Source organism: Ochotona curzoniae, unplaced genomic scaffold (assembly GCF_017591425.1).
Source record: "Ochotona curzoniae isolate NIBS_2020 unplaced genomic scaffold, NIBS_Ocur_1.0 contig_430, whole genome shotgun sequence".
Classification (NCBI taxonomy): domain Eukaryota; kingdom Metazoa; phylum Chordata; class Mammalia; order Lagomorpha; family Ochotonidae; genus Ochotona; species Ochotona curzoniae.
Window position 1 is genome coordinate 22,317,149 of NW_024466219.1, and position 19,544 is coordinate 22,336,692.

The window sequence follows — 19,544 nt, forward strand, 5'->3', positions numbered from 1 at the left end:
AAACAATTTCAATAAAACCATCAATCAGCACTGTAATTTAGGAAGGGGCCCAATGGAGGAACCATGCAAGTTTCTTCTCCATTATATATTGCATGAAAGAATATTTTCCCACTTTAAATATTCTGCAGTCACTTCTTAGACCGTAAAAATTAAAGACAGTAAGGATTAGAAAAAAATATTGTCGGCATTGTGTTAAGTAGGTTAAGGTGCTCTGTGCACTGCTAGCATCGTGTACAGGTACTGGTTCATGTCCCGGTGGCTCCACTTCTCATCTGACTCCCTGCTAATGGCCTAGGAAAAGCAGTGGAAGAGGAATCATGAGCTTGGGAGATCCAGATGAAAATCCTGGTTTTGACCTGGCCCGATTTTGGCCACTTTGGCTACCTGGAGAGTAAACCATTAGATGGATGATTTTTCTGCCTCTCCCCCAACCTCCATAACTCTTTCTAAATACATAAATCTTTAAAAATTCTCTATAAAATGCAGATATTTATCCATGTGAGGAATGGCTAAATGTTCATCCTCATTTCTTTGTAGAGCGTAGCATGCTTGGAAACCAAGCACATCTGTTGCTAGCATGAAGTTTATTGCAAAGGGAGCAGGCTGCACTGGGAGATTTAGGCTGGAGTCAGGGGCCACAGCTCTACAACCAAAGTGACTCCCATCAGATGACGGTTCCATCAGCAAACGTTTTTAAATGGAAGTGTTTGTTTTAGCAAAACAAATGTTTGCCTTTTGGCCAGTGGGGACCAACCAACAGATGCTTCTGCTAACATTTCCACAGGCAGACTGGCATCGAGCTCTTCCCTCTGTGAGCCTCCCTTTCAGCCAGGAGCTCTCCTGCCACTCGACTGGCTGCCTCGTAGAAACATTTTGTCAAACAATCATCTGGTTAAGAGGGTCCAAACACTTGTAAAATTGCTTGCCTCGCCAGGGCGCAGTAGTGACCTGGTCATCATCTTGCAGGTGCGTTTGAAGATCTGTTTATCCCCTCAAATTCTGGTTAATCAGCTGTAGGCTATCCAGTAACTCCAGTCTCCACTGGGTCTCAGTTTTCAAATGAAGGCAGTTGACGGTGTCCCCGGCACAGGGCTTGGGAATGAATTTAGTGTTTGTCTTGTTTATGTTTCTGTTTGCATGTTTATATATATTTTTGGGAATAACATCAGTATTTCAAAGGGTTTAGCTTGTTTTTGCATTTTATATTGGGGTCAGATAAGTGATTTACCCAGTTTAGTTTAGTGTTAAAATGGTGGTGGTAGTTGTAGAAGGCACGTTTGCATTGCTTTTCTGCTACCAACTTGCTGTATAATTTTGAGTCAGTGACTTTGAGGCTGCCCCTTATCTGCATCCAATGTTTTGAGTCAGTCCCTTATCTGCATCCAGGCACAAATAAAATTCCCTCTATTCCAAGACCATGTCAATTATTAAATTAAATACATGCATGAAGTGTTGGGCATGAGTTGGTTATTGCAGTGTAACTGTTCATTGCTTTGGTCTTGGCAGCTGTTAGGATATTTTGCTAGGAAGCATTACCTACTGTCACCTACAGATAGAAAGTCATGACAGGCCATTGCGGATGTTTTGGGTTTACAATTTTGCCCTACCACTTCTGCTATCTTTACCTAATACAGACACAATGTAAAAGTAAATATAAACAAGTTCAGCACACTTATAGGATTTGCCAAAATAATGTGACGGTTGTCCTTGACTGCGTGTGGTAAACTAGTGTACTGGTCACAGTAAAAAAACGATCGCTATTGAGAATGTGCTTTACAAGTCCAATCAAGGATAAAGTTTAACATTTAATACCAGAGTGAATGGCACATCTAGAAAAGCTGCTCCTCCGATGTCGAGTGCCAGCGCCTGTAGTGTTGGGGTTTGGCAGGGAAACACCATTATTTGATGGGCAGGATGAGGGAAAAACTTGCTTGGGGCTCTTTCCAAGAATAGGACTCCGTGCTGCACTAAGTGTTCTCCAGGACTTGGCCTGGCGGGCAGCAATGATGAGGTAGAAGGAGGAAAATGCCTCCTCTGCATCTACCCTTGTTCATGCGTATAGGCTTGGCCCCGGCAAGGGACATATTAAGCTATATTCATGGATGGGATCATGAAATGCCACACAGTATCTGAAATTTGTTTTGTCTGGCCCTAGGAAATGATGCCTCCCTTGCTGCCCCTAAACAGAAGCTGATCTGTGTGGAATTACTTGCTAAGCTCTAGTGCTGGCTTGTGGTAATAGGGATTTTTGTTGTGTTTTTTCCAGAGAAGTGCCCAGTTTCACAAATCATATGATGATGCAGGAGATGCCTAGGAGAATATATCTTTGTATGCTTAACTCATTGTTGATAATGAGCTACCCAATCAAGTCTTAAGTGGCTGTAGCTTTGTGGAAAACTAATTGCTGATGGACGAAAGCCTGCACATCCATTTTCAGATGTTAATTTTCTGAATTCTGGCCTTTAAAAATTCTTGGGTTGGTTATAACTGTGGCATTATAAGCCTGCTGGTCCCAGGGTTGGCTGAATATTTCTTCGTTAGAGACAAATATTTACGAAGCTAATGCCAGACTAGAGAACGATGTTAATCTTTCCATTGAGCTTTCCATCCATTGAAATATCCTGTTATGGACAGAGATGGATAGAGACCAACAGATTCATGAACATCAATTTCCCCTCCTTCCTGATTCCTTCATCCCTTTTCTCCTTTTTCTTATGTTTTTGTCTGCTGGGATAAACCCAGCTTTGCACACAGTGTCTTGCTAGTTTTGACTTGATAGTTTTTTTTAAAGGTCAGCATACTTCTTATACTGTAAAATGCAGCATACCAAGTTAACCCAGTTCCATTGTAGTTACTCTTTGATGTTCTCATTTGCCTGATCTTAGCATTGTTCCTGGAGATCTGGTTACTACTAAATTTTGGGAAGAAATGCCTTTATTAATGCTCCATTACTCTTGTTAAAGTACTTTAAAGGTGTTTTTATTTGTGATCTCATTTGAAAGGCTGTTTTTCTGGGCCTGAATAAAATAAAGTTTCTATAGTTTAATAGTGGTGATTTAAATCAATAGTACTGTGGTGCCTTTTGTGGTCTTTCCTTGCAAAATTTGACACTAGCTGGTGTGTTCGCCACTCAGTTTTGAGATCATCTGAAGAGGCCCTTTAGTTTTGATTGATATCTTAATTTGATAGAGCATGGGTTTAGCTGTGCAAGGGAGGAGGCAGGATCAGGACACAGGAGGCCGAGGAGTATAATAGCTACAACGGACTCTGTCTTCTTTTAATGATGAAACGAATGTATATACACGAACAGAGCAGCTGCCAGCAAGTTTTCAAGTACATTCTACCAGCCAGATTCTCCCTCTTCTTGAATTTGGCTTTGCTGCATCAGTACCCATCTGCCGGTAGTAACCAGACTGATAATTGAAGGCAGCCTTCCAACAAGCGATGCCAGGGCCATCTGTTTTCTAACAGTGCAGTAGCATTTTGGAGGATGGGTCTTAATTGTTTCTTTAAGATTTAACATTTTCCCTGTATTTCTCAGAGAGATACTTGTAGCATTTTTAAGGTGCAGTTTTAAAAATAGGTAGCTTTATACATTTGTTTCCCTTCAAAAATGTGATCCACTTGTTTTGTCAGTTTTCAGTCATGTGGGCCAGTTCTGTGTGGTCCAGAGTGGGGTATGTGATGTTTTTGAACTATTACTTATCGGTGACTAAAGTGAATGAAAGTTTTAAGTCTGGATAGAATGGTTGTGATGTTTAGTCTGGGAGGTTTATGTGGTTAATAAACACAAATTTTTATTTGGAATGTTTACATGGCTTGGTTTAAGATTCAGAAAAACTCAGATTTCTCTACTGAATATGATGGAATTGCATATATGTTTCTGCTGCTTTGTTGAGCACTGATGCCTGGGTGTGGACTTGATGTGGTACCTGCAGAACCCGTTTCTAAGTCTAGTAAGCCCAGATTTCACACCTAGAGTTAGTTCTGGCGCCTTGACCGCAGCACGCCTAGTGTCACCTTGGTATTTTGCACATCCTGGTGTGCACTAAGTGATTGCTATGTCGTCATCCCTTGCTGGGGGTAGGTATTTTGATGGCAATGATTCTGTCTTATTTATATTTAAAACTTGCTAGTATTTCATTGCTGGTTAAAAAAATGTTTATTTGAAAGGCAAAGTGATAGCAAAAGATCTCTCTCTGCTTGCTCACTCCCCAAATATCTACAACAGCCAAAGCTAAGGCCAGGTGAAGCCAGGAGCCAAAAACTCCACCCGATCTGCCTGAGAGGCAGAAAGCCACAATGTAGGCTGTAGTGTGCCGTGTCTCGGACGCACTGACAGGAAGCAGAGTCAAAAGTGTAGAGAACCCAGGAGCTCATCAGCTCGGGCACTTGGGCCGTCTTGTGCTTTCAGCAGTTAGTTCCTGGCTGATCTGCTCTCTGTGGATGTCTCAGACAGCAAACTAACTCTATGCACCACATCAACACTACCATTGTAGATTTCCATTGTAGGTGAAGCTGAGTTTGACCGTAAAGATACCCCATAACGACAAACCTTAAAGTGGTTTTGTAATAAAAAATAAAATCTTGACATTTTTTTTGTTGTTGTTAATACACCAAATCTTCCCAAGTTTATGTTATATCATTCAAATCTGATAGGAACTTGGGAGATTTTGTTGTTCCTATCTTATAAATACACTTTTTCTTCTGTGCCTTATTAATGGACATATGTACTGTCAGAAGGTTTGTTTTTTATTTTATTAAAAAAAATCATTTGAGGACCTGGTACAATAGCCTAGTGGCTAAATTGTTGCTTTGTATACCTGGGAGCTCATATGAACACTGGTTCATATCCAGGCTGGTCCACTTCCCATCCAGCTCCCTTCTTGACCCTTCACCCACAAGGGAGACCCAGAAGAGGTTCCTGGATACTGGCTTTGGATTGGCTCACCTCTGGCTGTTTGTGGCCACTTGTGGAATCGATTTTTCTGTATCCTCTCTCTGTATTTCTGTCTTTCCAATAAAAAAAAAACTTCTCTCTGTATATCTGTCTAATAAAAAAAATCTTTTTTTTTAAAAAAAGATTTATTTATTTATTGGAAAGTCAGATATACAGAGGGGAGGAGAGACAGAGAGAAAGATCTTCCATCTGATGATTCACTCCCCAAGTGAGCACAACGGCCAATGCTATGCCGATCTGAAGCCAGGATCCAGGAACTTCTTCCGGGTCTCCCACACAGGTGCAGGGTTCCAAAGCTTTGGGCTGTCCTCGACTGCTTTCCCAGGCCACAAGCAGGGAGCTAGATGGGAAGTGGAGCTGCCGGGATTAGAACCGGCGCCCGTATAGGATCCCGGCGCATTCCAGGCGAGGACTTTAGCCGCTAGGCCACGCCGCCAGGCCCAATAAATCTTTTTTTAAAAGGCATTTGAAAGGCAAAGTTACAGAGAGAAATGGAGAGTTAATCTTCCAGCTGCTGATTTGCTCCCCAATCGGCTCAGCTCTGGCTGTAGCAGGCATTTGGAGTGAACCAAGCAGTTGAAACAATTGGTTCCCACACCCCCCTTCTATCTCTTTCATTCAGATTTACTTTTATTTTAAAAACAGAGTAACAGAGGAGAGAAGGAGAAAGGTTAGTTCGCTTCTCACATGGCTGCAGTAGCCAGAACTGACCTGATCCGAAGAGAAGAGATGGAACTTCTTCTGGGTCTCCTACATTGAGGCAGGGACCTGAGCTTATGGTTGCTTTCCAAGGCCATAAGCAAGGAGCTGGATCAGAAGTGGAACAGCCCAGATATGAACTGCCACCGAAACGGGACGTTGGTGCTGCAGACAGGCGAAGCCCACTGTGCCATGGCCCAGCTCCACTTTTTCTCTCCATTTCAAATCAATAAATGAAGAACAGTAACAAGAGAAAGGGACTGTGTGATCCTTCCCCTAATGAGATGTATAAACAGTTTTGCCAGGAACCCTTGTGAAGCCAGAATTTGTAGTTTGGTGAGCATTTGATTGTAACCAGTCTGAATGTTTTTTCAGGACTTGAAGAAGGAAAATGGGCTGCTGAAGAGCCAGTCTGAGCTGCAGGCGCGAGAAGCCTGCCACCTCGAGGAGGAGCTCAGGAAGGTCAAGCAGTGTTTAAACCAGAGCCAGAATTTGGTCGAAGAGATCAAAGGTGCGAAAACTTAGTGTTTCCGAGTTAACTGTGAGTTCTTCCCCAGGAGGGAAGGCGATGGCATCAGCACGAAAGAGAACGTAACTTGAATTCTCCACAGATTCACCCACAAGGACATTTGAAGTTGATGTGGAGTTCTCCCTCTTCCACACTTTAGTTTCCATCGTGATAGTTGGACATATTTTAATTGGAACATATTGAGTCCCCAAATGCCTGGTTTGCAGCACTTTGAAACCAGAGGGTAAATATTTTCCACACAAAGCAAAATTGTCATTCTGTCTCTCACCCGGGAGTGCTGTTCTTTGGGTCTCAAGTGTGTGTGTTGGGTATATCCAGACTGCTCATCCTGCTTGTTATTGTCTGCTTTATAATGGAAAAACCCTATATTAAATGCATGTTTTTTAGGCGCTTAATGGCCATTGCTTGTGGGTGACTTGCTTGACTGAGTGATTTTATTACCTTACTTTATTTCCAGAGAATTATGCTATGTGCACCAGATGACTCTACCATTTGTCCCATATTTATTTATTTGTGCCATATGTCTTTATCTTACATTGATTTTTCTTTCCTTGGGCATTTGCACATCCAGAGTGTCCTTTTTTTTTTTTTTGATTTAGAATGTCTTAATTCTGGCCTGTGAAGTGTGTGCCACACTTCCCTTATTTTGCTTTAAAAATTCCAGTCTCCCTTAGATAGCTTTGCATTTTTCCATGGCAACAGTTAAAAATGCCTGTATTTAGTCTCTGGAGGGAAACTGTAAGAGAAGGATTCAGTGTTGGTTACAAGTGTCATTGTTCGGGATCCTTGAAAGCAAAGTAAATTAAAGCCCCAGTGGCAGCGTGTCATTAAGTCTTCAGCTCTCAGTAGTGGACTGGGATGATTGGATTAGAAGCATGTACTGTTTTCATTGTTTGTGACATCTGAGATCATCACACATCCCACCCAGGTCATCTGTGGTTGGTGTTGTCAACTTGTCTTCTCTACTTGAAGGATATGAAGCCTTCCCCTCACTGTTGAATGCAAATGGTGTGGTTATTCCTGACAGGGAGGATCTGGTGGGTACAGGAGAGTTGTTGAGTAGAAAACCATTGGTTTGTGGTATTTGAGGAAATTTCAGATTTTCCTATTCAGACATCATCCCCACTCGAGGGGGTGAGATGATGGATGCTGTTGCTCCTCAAGAATATTCAAATGCAGACCTGAAGAGCTACTGTTAATATAACATCCTGGGTTTTTGGCTAAACTGATGAAAGAGCTGTTTCGTTTTCTGAGACGTGGGAATTTTCCAGAGGTTGGGCTGGCATTTGGCCTGTGAATTATCATGCCCATATCTCATGTTGGAGTGCCTGGTGTGAGTCCTGGTCCCACTTCCAATTCTTCCTGCTAGTGCTTACTCTGGAAGGTAGCAGGTGACGGCTCTGAGAGTTGAGTCCACGCCATCTGTGGAGGACATCTGGACTAATTCCTGAATCCCAGATATTTGAGGAGGGAACCAGTTCATGGGAACTGTCTGTCTGCTTTCAAATGCATGAAGAAAGAAAAAAAATCTTGTGAAAAATTACGATGGAGACAAGTGGGATATTCTCACTTCAGTGATGTTCTTGTCCTAGTTTTCTCTTTTTGAGTAAATATTCCCAAAGAATGGAAAAATGCACAAATGTAAGCATATACTAAGAGAGGAAAAATTCAAATGCTTAGGAAAAGAATCTCTTGGTATTTTATATGATAACATCTAAGCTTCTAAGAAGAAAATTAACCAATATGTTACTTCCTGAAAGTTACCGTTTTTAAATTTAAAACATTATAACTTTGTGTTTCAAATACATATTTTTTAAAGAGAAACAGAGATTTTGTATCTACTGATTCACCTCTCAAATGCTACAGCGGTTGAAGCTGGGCCAGGCTGAAGCCAGGAGCCAGCCCATCCTGGTCTGTCCACATGGGTGGTAGGGGGACAAGTACTCCGACCATTTTCTGCTTTCCCAGGTACAGTTGCAGGAAGCTAGGTTGGAAGCAGAGCCCTGGGATTCAAACTAGTGATCATATGCTATACTGGCATTGCAGGTAGCAACTGAATGTGCTGCACCGCAACATGGCCCCAAAGTAACCATTTTTTTTATTGTCTGTAAGTGCATGTAGTCAGGTGATCCCAGGGGCATCCTAGCAACCATGCTGATTTTACAGACAGCGCTACAGGAGCTGTTAGTTTGTTGGCATTTTCTTTTTTCTTTATTTTATTTCGAGAATTTATAATTCTCATACATTAAGTATTTAAAATTTTTTGTTTTTCAATAGCCAAAAATGCCTCTCAGGAAACCACAATAAGAAATCTTCAGGAAAAAGTAAATCAGCAAGAAAACTGTTTGACTTTGGATAAACTGAAGCTTACCCTGGCTGACCTGGAAAAGCAGCGAGATTGTTCTCAGGATCTCTTGCGGAAACGAGAGCATCACATTGAACAACTGAACGATAAGTTAGCCAAGATCGAGGAGGAGTCTCAAGCTTTACTGAGAGCTTTGGAGTTAAAAAAGAAAGAAAATGAAGACTTGAAACAGGAGAAAATAGTTTTCTCTAGTTGGAAAAGTGAACATGAGAAACTTGTCAGTCAGATGGAATCAGAAAGGGAAAGCTTGCAGAGTAAAATCAATCACTTAGAAAGCTGCGTCAAGACTCAGCAAATAAAAAGTGATGAGTATAATGAGAAAGTCAGAACACTGGAGATGGAGAGAGAAAACCTAAACGTTGAGATCAGAAACCTTCACAATGTGATAGACAGCAAGTCTATGGAGATAGAGGCTCAGAAGCAAGCTTATGTGGAACTACAGCAGAAAGCTGAGTTTTCAGATCAGAAGCATAAGAAAGAAATAGAAAATATGTGCATGAAGACATCTCAGCTTACTGGACAAGTTGAAGCTCTGGAACACAAACTTCAGTTATTTTCAAGTGAGATGAAGGCTGATGGCCAGTGCTACCAGCGCATGTGTGATGAGTATGAGAGCCTTCAGGATCCTTCGTTGGCAATAAGTGAGGATCATCGGATAAGTCTTCTAGCATTGGAACAACGTCCTGCAGTGAATAAGTCCTTTGAAAAGGTATTGGGAGAACGAAGAACTGTGCCTTCTGAAAAACATGAATGCCATTTAGAAGCAGAACAAAGTCCTAAAAATTCATCCTGCTTACAAAATAAAGTTATTTCACTTGAATTTTCATTAGAGTCTCAAAAGCAGATGAACTCAGATCTGCAGAAGCATTGTGAGGAGTTGGTGCACATCAAGGGAGAGATAGAAGAAAACCTCAGTAAAGCAGAACAGATGCATCAGAGCTTTGTGGCTGAAACAAGTCAGCGCATTAGTAGATTGCAAGAAGACACTTCCGCTCACCAGAATGCTGTGGCAGAAACTTTGGTCGCTCTCGCCAACAAGGAAAAAGAGCTGCAACTTTTGAATGACAAATTAGAAAGGGAGGAAGCAGAGATGGAAGAGTTGAAAAAGAGTAATCATTTACTTGAAGACTCTCTAAAGGAGCTGCAGCTCTTATCTGAATCCCTCACCTCAGAGAAAAAGGAAATGAATTCTGTCATTTCTCTAAATAAAAAAGAAATCGAAGTGCTGACCCAGGAGAATCAGACCCTCAAGGAAATTAATGTAACCTTGAGTCAAGAGAAGATAATCTTGTTCCAAAAAAGTGAGAATTTGTCAAACTGTTTAGAGGAAAGAGAGAAAACTCTGTCAGAGTTAGCTGCTCAGTACCAGCAAGAAAGACTTACTTTATTACAAAGGTGTGAAGAAACTGGAAATGCCTTTGAAGATCTTAGTGTAAAATACAAAGCAGCACAAGAAAAGAACTTGAAATTAGAATCCTTGTTAAATGAATGCACCATTGTCTGTGACAGCAGAAAACACGAGTTGGAACAGCTGAAGGACACATTTACAAAGGAACACCAAGAAATCTTGACACAATTGGCTTCTGCTGAAGAACAAAACCAGAAACTGATACTGGAATTGGAGATGGTGGAGCGGCAGCTGAGATCTGAGATGACAGATCTCCAAAACCGTTCTAAGAACGAGGCTGATGGATTGAAACAAGAAATTACGAGCTTAAGGGACAGACAGAGTCAGATGCAAAAGGAAGTTAATGACTTACTACAGGAGAATGAGCGATTGAGTAAGTTAAAACCTCTGCATGAGCATCAAAATTTGGAATTGGTCCCCGTTAGGGATTCTGTGAAAGAGAGAGAGAATGAAGTAGATAGCTGTGGTTTCCAACTTCCAATGGATCTTGAACTTAAAGACATTCCCCCAAACAGTGTGGACAGTTATAACACACAAATGATTCAGTTAGAAACTATTATAAGAAATCCAGATTTTGAGCTTCAGCAAAGTGAAAAGGAACAACAGTGCTTACAGCATGAATTACAGACAGTTAGAGGACCAGTAGAAACTGAGAATGTGCAGGGCTGTCAGTCACGAGAAATGAGTGACCTTCAAGACTGTGAAGTAAATGCAGAAGGAAAGTATATTTCAGTGCTCCATGAGTTGTCAACAAGTCAAAGTGGCAATCTAGACTTGCATTGCTCTCTGCAGACAGCAATGGACAAGCCAGGGAAGCTGGAAAAAATGAATGACATGCTGGTTGAGAAACATGAACTGTTATCAGAGCTGAATGATTCAAGATCGGAATGTGTCACAGCAACTACTGAAATGGCAGAAGAGACAGAGAAACCAGTAAATGAAGATAACATATTAAATGATGTAAATGGTTTTCTTCAAGATGAGTTAGTGCAAAAAAGGCCAGAAGGTGAGTTGAGTGATCAACCAAAGGAGCAGAATTGTATGTGCTTGAATCCTTTGGATAATTCCTTTGAGAACATGACATCGTCCAGCAAAGAAGTTCCAATACACTTTGCTGAATTACAGGATATATTCTCATCGCCGGAAAGGGAACGCAGAATTTCACATGGTCAGAACCGTCAAATGAGCTCTGAGATGTCAGAGCTCCAGTCCTGTGTTGACTGCTCAAAGACAGAAAGTTTGTTGCCAGTGAATCTGAGAAACTTTCAAGATAACTTGACAGAAGAGATGAAGTTGGGACCTAAGGAGAGGTCATTCTTTGGCCATAGCCCCAGGCTTAGCAATTTTGGAGAATTGTCTTTTTGTGAAGAACAGACAGGACAGTCATTTCATTTGAATAACTTGGATGGCAGTGTTTCAGCAAACCAGTTTAATGTGGATGAGGTATCCTGCTGCAGTGTGCAGGAGAACCTGACCAAGGGAGAAGCCCCTCTTGCCCCAGTGAAGACCGTGGAAGAGCTTGAAACTCTTTGTCACTTGCACTTGCAGTCCCTCAAGAATCTTGAAGGGAAAATCAAAAGTCAAGGGGTTATGGAAAATAAGGATATTCAAGAGCTTGAACAGTTACTGAGGGCTGAAAGGAAAGGACTTGCCTGCCTTAGGAAGCAGTGTCTGTCAGAAAATGAGCAGTGGCAACAGAAGCTGACCACTGTGACTTTGGAGATGGAGGCCAAACTGCTGGCAGAAAGGAAGCAAACGGAACACTTGTCCCTTGAACTTGAAGTTGCACGGCTTGAGCTACAAAGACTGGACTTGAGTTCTCGGTCTTTGCTTGGTACCGACCTAGAAGAAGTAAGTGCCTAAGATTAATGTGCTGTTTTTTCTGTTTACACATCTAGTGTATGTACTCAACACATGTTGAATTGAAATCCATATGAAACCTAAAATAGAGTATTTTTAGTGTTTAAGGAAATAAAAGGAAAACAAATCAAAACAACTTTTTCCCAAAGTAAACCAGAACTTTGGGGAAATAAATAATGTGATTTGAGGAATAAACTTTTTTTTATAGTAATCACATTTAAATGCTGTTATATGTACACTTCTTATGATATTTTCAAATTTTGGAGAAAATTTTATTGTGGAGTCAGAAGGTCTTTAGAATAGGTGTAGGTTCTTATTCTGGGTTAGTTTATGAATGATAATATGTTTTCAGGTTTTGTGTAATATTATAGTTACGAAATTGCAAGCTATATATTGAGTAATTTTATAATGATTGTGGTTTAGTTTGTGATTTAATATAAGTCATTTACAGAAAGTTTTTTTTTGCTTGAATATGTGATGAGTTGCTTATATAACTTTTTCATTTCTGATCCATCAGCTTAACTGGTAGTGATAATATTAATAATACTTGGCCATATTTGAGTTCCACTTGGTCCCCCTTGTCTACTGCAGTGGCAGTCTCACCCGCAAATCCCTGTTTACAGATGAGAAGAAAGTGAGACTCAAATATATAATTTTCCAAGAATGTACATAAATGCTGTGATGTCCCTGCATTGAGAATGTGGTCCTTCAATGTTACTACCTTCCTTAAGGCTGTTGTCATGAGTGTGATTACTGAAAATGGAAGATAAATGTTTCATGCAGAATTTGTTGGACTCCTATTTGGTAGTCATGAGATATTTCCTGTGTAGACTGATAACAATATTTCTATTAAGGAAGAAAATATGAGGAATATGTTACAATTTGGTTAACAAAATAATGGCAGGATTATCTTAATGATAAATCCTTTACCCAGTGCCTTGCATATGGGAGAGACCTACTGAATGTTTAATTGTGTTGAATGTCTGAGCAATGAGGATGGAGTAAGGATGCCATTTGAAAAGATAGTTTAACAGAGACCAGATGTCAGTTCTTTAATAATTAAGACATTTCTATCTTGATTCCTCTTAAAAAATGAAATACATTCTTACTGCATGTTATTTTTACAGGCTCTTCAAGGCCAAAGCAATAGCTGTGACATAAAAGAATCAGAAAAGAATAATCCTGAAACTATAGAAAGAATACCTAAGCAAAACACTCCTACTTGTGATCAAGATGGTCAGCAGGACCCAAGCCTAGAGACTGAGAAATTCCCTGGGACTGGTGTGGTCAGGCGTACACAGGAGTGGCCTGGGGAGCAGTCCTCAGGAGTCAGTTACGAGGCTCCAGGGGAAGACAACGCCCAGGACAGCTCAGGATGCGTTTCTGAATCCTCACTTTCTGTTCATGATGCTCTGGTACCTATGGATTTCCTAGAGAATCAGGTGACCATTGAGACCCTCCAACTGCAGATTACGGAGGTATCAAATGAGAATGTGAGATTACTTCATACCATAGAGGACCAAGACAAAAATGCTGAAAGTTTGATGAATGAAATTAAAGATTTAAATTCAAAGCTCAATTTGCAGGAAATACAACTAACAACCAATATTGAAACATGTACCCAATTGGAAAAAGTCGTTGAGGAACTCAAGAAAGAAAAGTCAGATTTAAGTGAAAAATTGAAATCCTTATCTTACAACCACGAGTTACCCCAGAGGGCAGAGACTTCTGAAGACCTCTGTTCTGATTTAGAAATAGGCACAGATAAGTCTTCACATGAAGTTATTGGAGATAAGGTGACTGTGGGCAGTAACTGGAAGGAGAAATGTTTTGATGCAGAAAATAAGCTGAACATGATTAAGGCTGAGAAAGTTAGCATTGAGCAGCAGGCCCTCTCGGTGAAAATGGACTTAGAAGTAGCTCAAGCAGAGAAGCTACAGTTAGAGAAAGATAATGACAGTAAACAGAAAGTTATTGTGTGTCTTAAAGAAGAACTCACTGTGGTCACTAGTGAGAGAAACCGGTTTCATGGAGAATTAGAAACTGTGCTGAAAGAAAAGAAAGCATTGGATCAGACGTCTGAAAAGATGAGGGAGAAAATGCAAGAACTGGAGGCTCACCATGCAGAGTGTCTCCACCCCATTCAGGTGGAGAAGGCCGAGGTCCAAGTCAAAACTGGCTGTGTTCCAACGTTGTCCTCTGACGAGAGTGAGTGGTTGAAAGATAAAGCTCATCTCCAGGAGCAGCTGCAGAGTTCAGAAAAAGGCTTACAGGCACTGTCTTTGATAAAGTGTGAGCTGGAACACCAAATTGGGCTTTTAGATAAAGAGAAAGAATCACTGGTCAGGGAATCTGAAAGCATGCAGGCCAAACTGAGTGAAGTAGAACAGGAAAAGCTGACTGCCTCCAAGGCCTTGGAGGTTGCTTTAATGGAGAAAGGTGAGTTCGCAATGAGGCTGAGCTCCACTCAAGAGGAAGTATATCAGCTGAGAAGAGGCATCGAGAAGCTGAGAGTCCGCATTGAGGCAGACGAAAGTAAGCACCTTCATGTCACAGAGAAACTGAAAGAAAGTGAACGCGAGAATGATTTGCTTAAGGATAAAGTTGAGAACCTTGAAAGGGAATTGCAGATGTCTGAAGAAAACCAGGAGCTGGTGATTCTTGATGCCGAGAATTCCAAAGCAGAGGTAGAGAACCTAAAAGCACAAATGGAAGAAATGTCTAGAAGCCTGAAAGCTTTAGAATTAGATCTTGTTTTAGTAAGGCGTGATAAAGACAGTCTCACAGAACAAGTGCAGGTAAAACAAGGTGAAGTGTCAGAATTAGGCAATTTGCTCTCTTCATTTAAAAGCCTGTTAGCAGAAAAGGAGCAAGCAGAAATAGAAATAAAAGAAGAGTCTAAAGCTAAAATGGAGATACTTCAGACACAATTCAAAGAGATCAGTGAAGAAGTGGCAGGCTTGTGTCATGACCAAGAGTCTTGGGAGGCTCAAGCACAAGGCCTGGACTCACCAAGGGAGGCAGTACAGCAGCTGAAGAGTTACATGGGAAAGCTGAAAGTACAAATAGAAGCTGGTGAAAAGAAACAACTTCAGGTCCTGGAACAACTGAAAGAGAGGGAGCTTCACATTGATTTGCTTAAGGGTCAGGTTGAGAACCTAGAGAAAGAGCTAGAGCTGTCAGCCAAAAATCAAGAGCTTGTGCTTCTTGAGGTCAAGAATTCCAAAGCAGAGGCCGAGGCCCTAACAGCCAAAGTAGAAGAGATGGCCTCAGAGCTGAGAGATTTGGAATCAGATCTTGTCCGTACAAGATCAGAAAAAGAAAGCTTGACCAAAGCATTAGAGAAGGAACAAGAGCGAGTATCAGAATTGGAAACACTCAACTCTTCCTTTGAAAATGCTTTGCAAGCAAAGGAGCAAGAAAAAACACAGCTTAAGGAAAAGTCTGAAATTGCATTGGAGATGCTACAGACACAATTCAAAGAGCTCAATGAGGAAGTGGCAGGCTTGTGTCATGACCAAGAAACTTGGGAGGCTCAAGCACAAGGCCTGGACTCACCAAAGGAGGCAGTACAGCAGCTGAAAAGTTACATGGGAAAGCTGAAAGTACAAATAGAAGCTGGTGAAAAGAAACAACTTCAGGTCCTGGAACAACTGAAAGAGAGGGAGCTTCACACTGATTTGCTTAAGGGTCAGGTTGAGAACCTAGAGAAAGAGCTAGAGCTGTCAGCCAAAAATCAAGAGCTTGTGCTTCTTGAGGTCAAGAATTCCAAAGCAGAGGCCGAGGCCCTAACAGCCAAAGTAGAAGAGATGGCCTCAGAGCTGAGAGATTTGGAATCAGATCTTGTCCGTACAAGATCAGAAAAAGAAAGCTTGACCAAAGCATTAGAGAAGGAACAAGAGCGAGTATCAGAATTGGAAACACTCAACTCTTCCTTTGAAAATGCTTTGCAAGCAAAGGAGCAAGAAAAAACACAGCTTAAGGAAAAGTCTGAAATTGCATTGGAGATGCTACAGACACAATTCAAAGAGCTCAATGAGGAAGTGGCAGGCTTGTGTCATGACCAAGAAACTTGGGAGGCTCAAGCACAAGGCCTGGACTCACCAAAGGAGGCAGTACAGCAGCTGAAAAGTTACATGGGAAAGCTGAAAGTACAAATAGAAGCTGGTGAAAAGAAACAACTTCAGGTCCTGGAACAACTGAAAGAGAGGGAGCTTCACACTGATTTGCTTAAGGGTCAGGTTGAGAACCTAGAGAAAGAGCTAGAGCTGTCAGCCAAAAATCAAGAGCTTGTGCTTCTTGAGGTCAAGAATTCCAAAGCAGAGGCCGAGGCCCTAACAGCCAAAGTAGAAGAGATGGCCTCAGAGCTGAGAGATTTGGAATCAGATCTTGTCCGTACAAGATCAGAAAAAGAAAGCTTGACCAAAGCATTAGAGAAGGAACAAGAGCGAGTATCAGAATTGGAAACACTCAACTCTTCCTTTGAAAATGCTTTGCAAGCAAAGGAGCAAGAAAAAACACAGCTTAAGGAAAAGTCTGAAATTGCATTGGAGATGCTACAGACACAATTCAAAGAGCTCAATGAGAAAATGGTAGGCTTGTGTCATGACCGAGACACATTGAAGACCAAAGGACAGAATCTGAGTAGCCAAGTAGACTCTCTGGAACTTGAGAAAACTCGGTTGTTACAAGACCTTGATGAGAGCAAAAATAATTACGTTATTTTGCAGTCTTCTGTGAATGGTCTCATGCAAAAGGTAGATGATAATGAACAGACACTGGGGAAGAAGGATCAAGAAATCAGGAAGCTAAAAGATCAAATTCAGGACCAGGAGCGGCTTGCCTCCAAGCTGGCCCAGGCGGAAAGAGAACAACAACTTCTGATAGAGCAAAAGATGGAAATCGAGACTCTCACAGGGGAGCTGGAGCAGAAGACCCACATGCTGCAATGCAAAAGTGACACTCTGCAAAACTCCTTGGAAGCACAGCAGAACTCCTACAAAGAGCTGGAGAAGGAACTGGAAATGGCAAGGATGGAAAAAATGTCCTTTGCTGAAAAAGTAAGTGGCTTTTTAAATTTGCATTTAAATGTATTGCCATGAGCATAGCACATCAGGTTATGAATTGTGTTTCCTTCTAGGCAGTGTCTGGCACACCAGGTCAGATGCTTAGGAAGGCTTTAGGCTTGTGGGGTCTTGAACTGAGAACTCCTACTCAAGCTCTGGTAGTAACCGCTCCGTCACAGTTTGCGATATTTTCATTGGTTAGACAATTTTTTAATTGTTTCTTTATTGAAGGGGGGAAGGCAGCGTTTTTAAAGATTTTCTTTGAAGAGCAGAGACAAAAAAGATGACTTATCTGCTAATTTTTTTTTCCCCAAATGCTTGCAATAGTTGGCACTTAACCAGGTCAAACCATGGACCTAGAATCCAGAACCCAATCTGGGTCACCCATGTTGTCAGGCCCTAAGGTAAAAAAGCTGTAATGTGCTGGCCTGCAGAGTGTGTTTTAACCTGTGTGCCAAATGCTTTCTCCAGATATCAGATTTTAGTCTTGATGTCGATATTGGTTAGTGAGCTGGCATGGTGGCATAGCAAGCTAATCCTCTGCCTGCTAGTGCCAGTTTTCCGTATGGCCACCAGTTCTAGTCCTGGCTGTCCCACTTTCTGTCCAGCCCTCTGTCTGTAACCTGGGAAAGAACTGGAAGATGGCCCAAAGCCTTGGGACCCTGATCCCAGATGGGAGCCAGCTCAGCTCTGGCTATTTCCACCATTTGGTAAGCGAATCAGTGGGTGGAAGATGTAGCTCTCCTCTCTGTGACTCTAAATCTAAAAAATAAATAAACCCTTAAAAACATGCTTTGGATTATATAGCATTCCTGGTTTTAATTATTTCCTTCTCTTGCAGTATATCAGAATAGTAACCTCTTCCTCTGTGGTTGAATCCTACTACTGTCAGCAGTATAATGGGCATCAATTTGGTCAGGAAGGATCCCTCTGTACCACTCTACTCCTTTCTCCTTTGGGAGAACCCTTGTAAAGTTACTAAGTGATTTTAGCTGACGGTGGCCATGGAGTCCTGAAGTGCTTGAGGATTTTGTGCCTTGTATTGTGTGATATGTGCATCTTCTCTTTTCATGGTCTCTTATTTTGTTAGAGGCTCACTTATTAACGATTGAATTTTGGCCCAATATATTTATTGATGTAGGAAAGGTTATTTCAAATTATTTTATCATTAATTTCCCAGTGAAGGAATAATAAGATTCAGAAAATACAATTTATCTTCATGGTATTTTTTGAGAATTTAAGATTTCACACATGTTCAAGAGATGGCGGTGAGTGTAGGGATGAGATAAACTAAGCTAGGCTTTTTCAACTTCAAGGAATAAATGCAGACAATAGGACTTCACCTGAGTTTGACTAATCTTTGGCATGTTTCCTATAGATTAGTATGGCAGTAGGGGATTTATAGAGGTCCAAGCACTGATAAAAACTTAATTCTGTCTCATACAATATTCTCATGTTTAAGTTTAACTCAAATTAATAGCTTGATGAAAGATGTTAAGAATTAGTAATATTATCTGTGCTTATTATTCATTTGCTGATAGCTGTGTGTCACTAGATCATTGCTGAGAAGAAAGATAAGCTTACTGGTTCTGAGAATATTCGTTGAGTGGATTAGTAGTAGAGGGGATTAGCCAGGCTGCACGTTATTACTGAAGGTGGAGGTAAATGTCCTGAACACGCTGTTGTAGCGGAGTGGTCAATTTGATCAAAGCAAGCAGCCAAAAGCATGTCCTAATGAAAGTTTCAATTTCAGGTAAGCACAATGACCCTGAGGGAAGCTGAGCAGCAGAGGGAGATTCAGGAGCTGGTCCAGAAAACGACAGAGCTGAAAGAAGGTTTCATTGCAGAGAAGGAGAAACTAACGGAAGAATTAAAAACACTGTTGGAGGAAGCACAAACCAACAAAGTAAGATTTCATTATGCTGCAGTGACTGGGTGCAGAGGATCTCCTTGTTGATTTTGTATGATCTTCTGTGGTGCACTAAACTTTCACCAGCTTTGGGAGGAATGAAGCTGAGCTTATGTCATGGTCAGAATCCCTGTCCTCTCTAGCATTTAGTACTATCGGGAACCCGTAGGAACCATGGGATGTTTTCTTAAGGACTGTGTTACACTCACAGCACTTAAGACAAAATCCACACTGTCTATTAGGGAGACTTTGGAAACAGAATTGTTTTGTGTATTTAAAGAAGTTCTGAATAGAATAATTTTTAAGTTTCCAGTTTATGATTCCCGGTTACAACTCAATTGTTTTTTCCATATGCTTAGATGGAGAAATTGAAAGCTTAAATGGAATTACTTTTGTCTAGGTGAATAATCAGAAATGTGTAAATCAATTGAAGAAGGAAAATGAACATGCCCAGGGGAAGATAAAGTTGTTGCTCAAATCCTGTAAGCAGCTGGAGGAGGAAAAGAAAATGTTGCAGAAAGAACTTTCTCAACTTGAAGCTACACGGGAGAAGCACAAATCAGGTACTGTTAGCTGGGTCCCACTAGCCAAGCTGTTCTCTGATAGTGAGGTAATATGCTTAGGGTGTATTCTGTCACTGAACGCTGATATTTGGTGGTTATCTGGTGCCAGTTTCTGAATTTTGTGCTTATATTTGGTATCAATTTCTGAAGTTGGTACTTGGCCATGCCATTATTACAAAATTTGG

General features: G+C 41.1%; 1 protein-coding gene across 1 annotated transcript in view; it reads left to right on the top strand.

Moving 5' to 3' along the window:
* Positions 1 to 19,544, top strand: part of CENPF (centromere protein F) — a 53,083-nt gene that overhangs the window by 23,462 nt on the left and 10,077 nt on the right. The window contains exons 11-16 of the mRNA XM_040985674.1: positions 6,035 to 6,170; positions 8,466 to 11,812; positions 12,949 to 14,916; positions 16,009 to 16,881; positions 18,641 to 18,793; positions 19,197 to 19,359. Of these exons, the coding sequence (XP_040841608.1) occupies positions 6,035 to 6,170; positions 8,466 to 11,812; positions 12,949 to 14,916; positions 16,009 to 16,881; positions 18,641 to 18,793; positions 19,197 to 19,359 (6,640 nt within the window). The remainder of the gene's footprint in view (positions 1 to 6,034; positions 6,171 to 8,465; positions 11,813 to 12,948; positions 14,917 to 16,008; positions 16,882 to 18,640; positions 18,794 to 19,196; positions 19,360 to 19,544) is intronic.